At 45.0% G+C, this 3352-nt stretch overlaps 1 protein-coding gene across 1 annotated transcript; it reads left to right on the top strand.

Annotated features, from left to right (window-relative positions):
* Positions 1–742: 742 nt before the first annotated feature.
* Positions 743–1093, top strand: LOC136523192 (26S rRNA (cytosine-C(5))-methyltransferase NOP2B-like). Its single transcript, XM_066516959.1, has one exon. The coding sequence runs from the start codon at positions 743–745 to the stop codon at positions 1091–1093; it is 351 nt and encodes a 116-aa protein (XP_066373056.1).
* Positions 1094–3352: the final 2259 nt, after the last annotated feature.

Below are 3352 nucleotides of genomic sequence, written 5' to 3'. Positions count from 1 at the left end.
TAGGATATGCCTGCTCTAGTTTAGGAATATTCTTTTATTATTTATTCTTTCTTTTCTCTTTATCCTTGAGATTGGCTTGAGAGTGTGTGTTACACTATCCCCAAATTTATCCTGGTTTACCCTTGTTATGAATATTGGTCCAGTATACAATCATGTTATCTTGTTCATGCACCAAATAGATACTTTTACACCATGCCTTCATTTGGGAAAATATAAATTAACGATACCCTGAATACTTCTGGGTGAAATGCTACAACAGTAAATCCGTGCGCTTGTAGAATATTTTTGTATGTGTTAAAAAATACCAACATGGTCCTGATAATTGCTGTTGTTTACAATTCGATGGATGGTCCATGCCACATGACGAACACTCCATCACTCCCTATTCAGTACTGATTCAGTTATCTCTTTTGACTCGTTTATTGTCCCAACTCCATAGTAGTCTTGTATTTCCTTCATAAATGTTGCATCGGTGTTGTAGCTCATGTCTATGTACTAGTTTGTTGCCTTTCTTTATTGTTGCTCCAAAATTTTGCTTGTACTCACTTTTCTTGATTTCCCTAACTTGCTTGTCCTTTCTCTTTTGTGCAGGATTGATGTAGTGCTTTGCCTCAAGGGTGGGGCACCGAAGAAGAAGAAACCATGATTAGAAATTGCCAGTGGCAGTTGCCAAGCACAGGGCAGTAGCAAAGTGCTGCTGAAGAAGAGGAAAGAGCCCTACAAGAGGAGGTCCAAGAGGGCCATGTCTCCATCTCCTTCTCCTGACATTCTCAAGGAGGAGGAACACGAAGAGATGGAGCAGGAGGAACAGCATGAAGAGCAGGAGGATTATGGCAAGGGGCCAGAAAGAGATGATGATAGCAATGGGGAAGGTGATGAGGATGATGATGAGGATGACAAAGATGATGAGGAGGAGGATGATGAGGATGAGCAGGGAGCTCATCCAATTGATTTGAAGAAGTGCCCAACAAAGGTTTATGAGTGGAAGAACACAAGGAGGTTTCAGGAGGCTTGCCACTTGAACCACTACAATGGAGAAATGACATCTCCTTCCCTCTACTCCCTTACCAAGCTCCAATACAAGCTGTTCTAGGGTGAGTTCATTGATAGGCCAATGCATGACAGTCCACAGTGGGTGAGTTGGTCTTACCTTGAGGACTTCCCGTTCATTTAGCCACTTGTTCAGATGTTCAATCACATGGTATGGATGAAGGCTATGGTCTTCAGGCATAACTGGAATGAGTTTGCTATCCACCAGTTTTATGCCACCTTGGAGGTCAACATGGAAGAGGAGTCTCTGGCTTAGATGACTGGCAAGGAGAGGCTCAAAGCTTCATTCAAGGAGTTGGCATAGGATGTTGAGCTTGACTATGATGAAATGAACGTAGGGGGTCTGTGAAGAGCCTTCCATCAATGGAGTCACATGAGACTGTTGGTATTTCTTAACGCAAACAGAAATAATCCGCAAGCACACGGAATTACCGTTGTAGCACTTCACCCAGAAGTATTCATGATATCGTATTTTCCACAGGGAACGAAGGTACTCTTCTAGCTAATTCATCAAGGACAACACAAGGATATAGTTGGAAAGGGTAGAGATGGATTCCTATGGCTTTAGAGTCTAAGGATAGATAAACTCTACTATTACTTGCTTACTTCAGGCACCAGATCACACCTGGTCTGCCAGGTAGGGCAGGCCTATAGCTCTATGCTGAACCCAAACATTAGGGATTACGAGGGACGAACAGGGCTGTCACCACCTGCCGCCTACCCCTCAATTGTGGGGCATAAGGCAAACGAAGGTAGCCTCTAGCCTAGACACCACGTGTACGCAATCGACTACTACTCTAGCATCGTACAGGGTTATCCGTCTCTATCAGGAGCCCTCTACTAAAGTATCCGCTATGGGAGTGAACGACGAACTCGCAAGCAAATAAGAGTAAAGCTTAACTAATCAAAAGACTTATAATCATAAGAACCATGAATACTTACTTAGCGGAAGAATCCATTGAGGTACAGCATAGGTGTTCATCAAGGTACAAGCTTGGGGAGATTACCAACAAGTCTGGCACTTCCCCGTACTCTCCCTCACATCTCTCTCTACTACTCAACTCTAGATAGGTAGGGCCTAAGCCCTTGGAGTGAAGCTCTTATTCTCAAATGTGGTGTTGCTCGTGCTCCTTGGTGTGTTGTTTTTTTGGAGTGAGGGGAGGCCTCCTTTTATAGGTGGAGAGGAGGGGGTTTGTCCCTTGAATATTCCTTTTTCCCCTCATAATGTGAGTCAACTAACCTCCAGGTTCATTGTATCTGGCCCAAACCTTGGTAACCGACCTTGGAGAGGCGGTAAGTGACATCCCGCAGAGGTTGAGGCCAAATGGGCCAGCTAGGGCCAGCACCATTGCTGGGCCCAAATGTGCCCAGCCTCGGTGAGTGTCCTCTACTAGGCTTCTTGAGTGGGCCTATGGTGGTTTAGCGCTGATTGGAGATGTTTGGATTTGGGTTTGTCCTTGTTCTCCATCAGATTGGGCCCTAGTTTGCTGGTAAATGGGCCTTCTCCCCCTTGGGCTCATGTCAGGTGTTGTTTTGCTATATTCTTTATATGCTTTTAAGCTCATTTTCCATGTTATCCCTACATGTCCCCCTGCAAATGATCAAACACCAAAATTTGTGGAATTCATTAGTTATAAGCCCTAATTCTAAGTTTGGTGCTTGTGTGCTAGGATTTTATGTGAGTGTTGGCGGTTATTTTTAGGACTTAAGGACCGCCAACAGAGACCTACATTTTCTATCCAACCAGCAAGCATCATCACACTGCTAGTAAGGATCTGAAGAGGTACCCGTCCTTGATTAATGCAATGCTGAGGTGCACTCTTGTGCCTAAGATTGGGAATTCTGACAAGGTCCGCTTCACCTATTATGAGATCATTCAAGCCATGCAGACTAGGGACAAACTAAACATGGTTGAGTGGATGGCAGCCAAGATAATGGACTGCAAGCTTGATAGGAGAGGTGCCTTGGTCTTCCAGCTTACATCATGGCATTGATCAAGAGCAAGGTTGACTTCCTGAGGATCAAAGAGAATGTGCACAAGTCCTACCGGCCACATATCAATAACAAGAGGTACGTGCAGAAGGAGGCCTCACCACCGACTGGGGCTCCACCACTGCCACTGCCTGAGCAGCCGTAGGTCACCACCAGAAGACTACTTCACTCCATACTTCCAGTGCATTTAGGATCACATTGATCAGACTCTTACTCTAGTGTGCTAGAACATGGAGAATCGGTTCACTAGGCAGGAGCAGTTCTTGTGGGAGAACTTTGTTGATTCGGTCAGGGCCAAAGTGCATAGCTT

The sequence above is a fragment of the Miscanthus floridulus genome, chromosome 18, assembly GCF_019320115.1.
Source record: "Miscanthus floridulus cultivar M001 chromosome 18, ASM1932011v1, whole genome shotgun sequence".
Classification (NCBI taxonomy): domain Eukaryota; kingdom Viridiplantae; phylum Streptophyta; class Magnoliopsida; order Poales; family Poaceae; genus Miscanthus; species Miscanthus floridulus.
The sequence above is the reverse complement of the archived record's forward strand: the minus strand, read 5'-3'. Positions and strand labels throughout refer to the sequence as shown.

What these genes read in the sequence shown, in the direction of transcription:
- LOC136523192 (XM_066516959.1), top strand. Translation starts at nt 743, where the DNA reads ATGTCTCCATCTCCTTCTCCTGACATTCTCAAGGAGGAGGAACACGAA.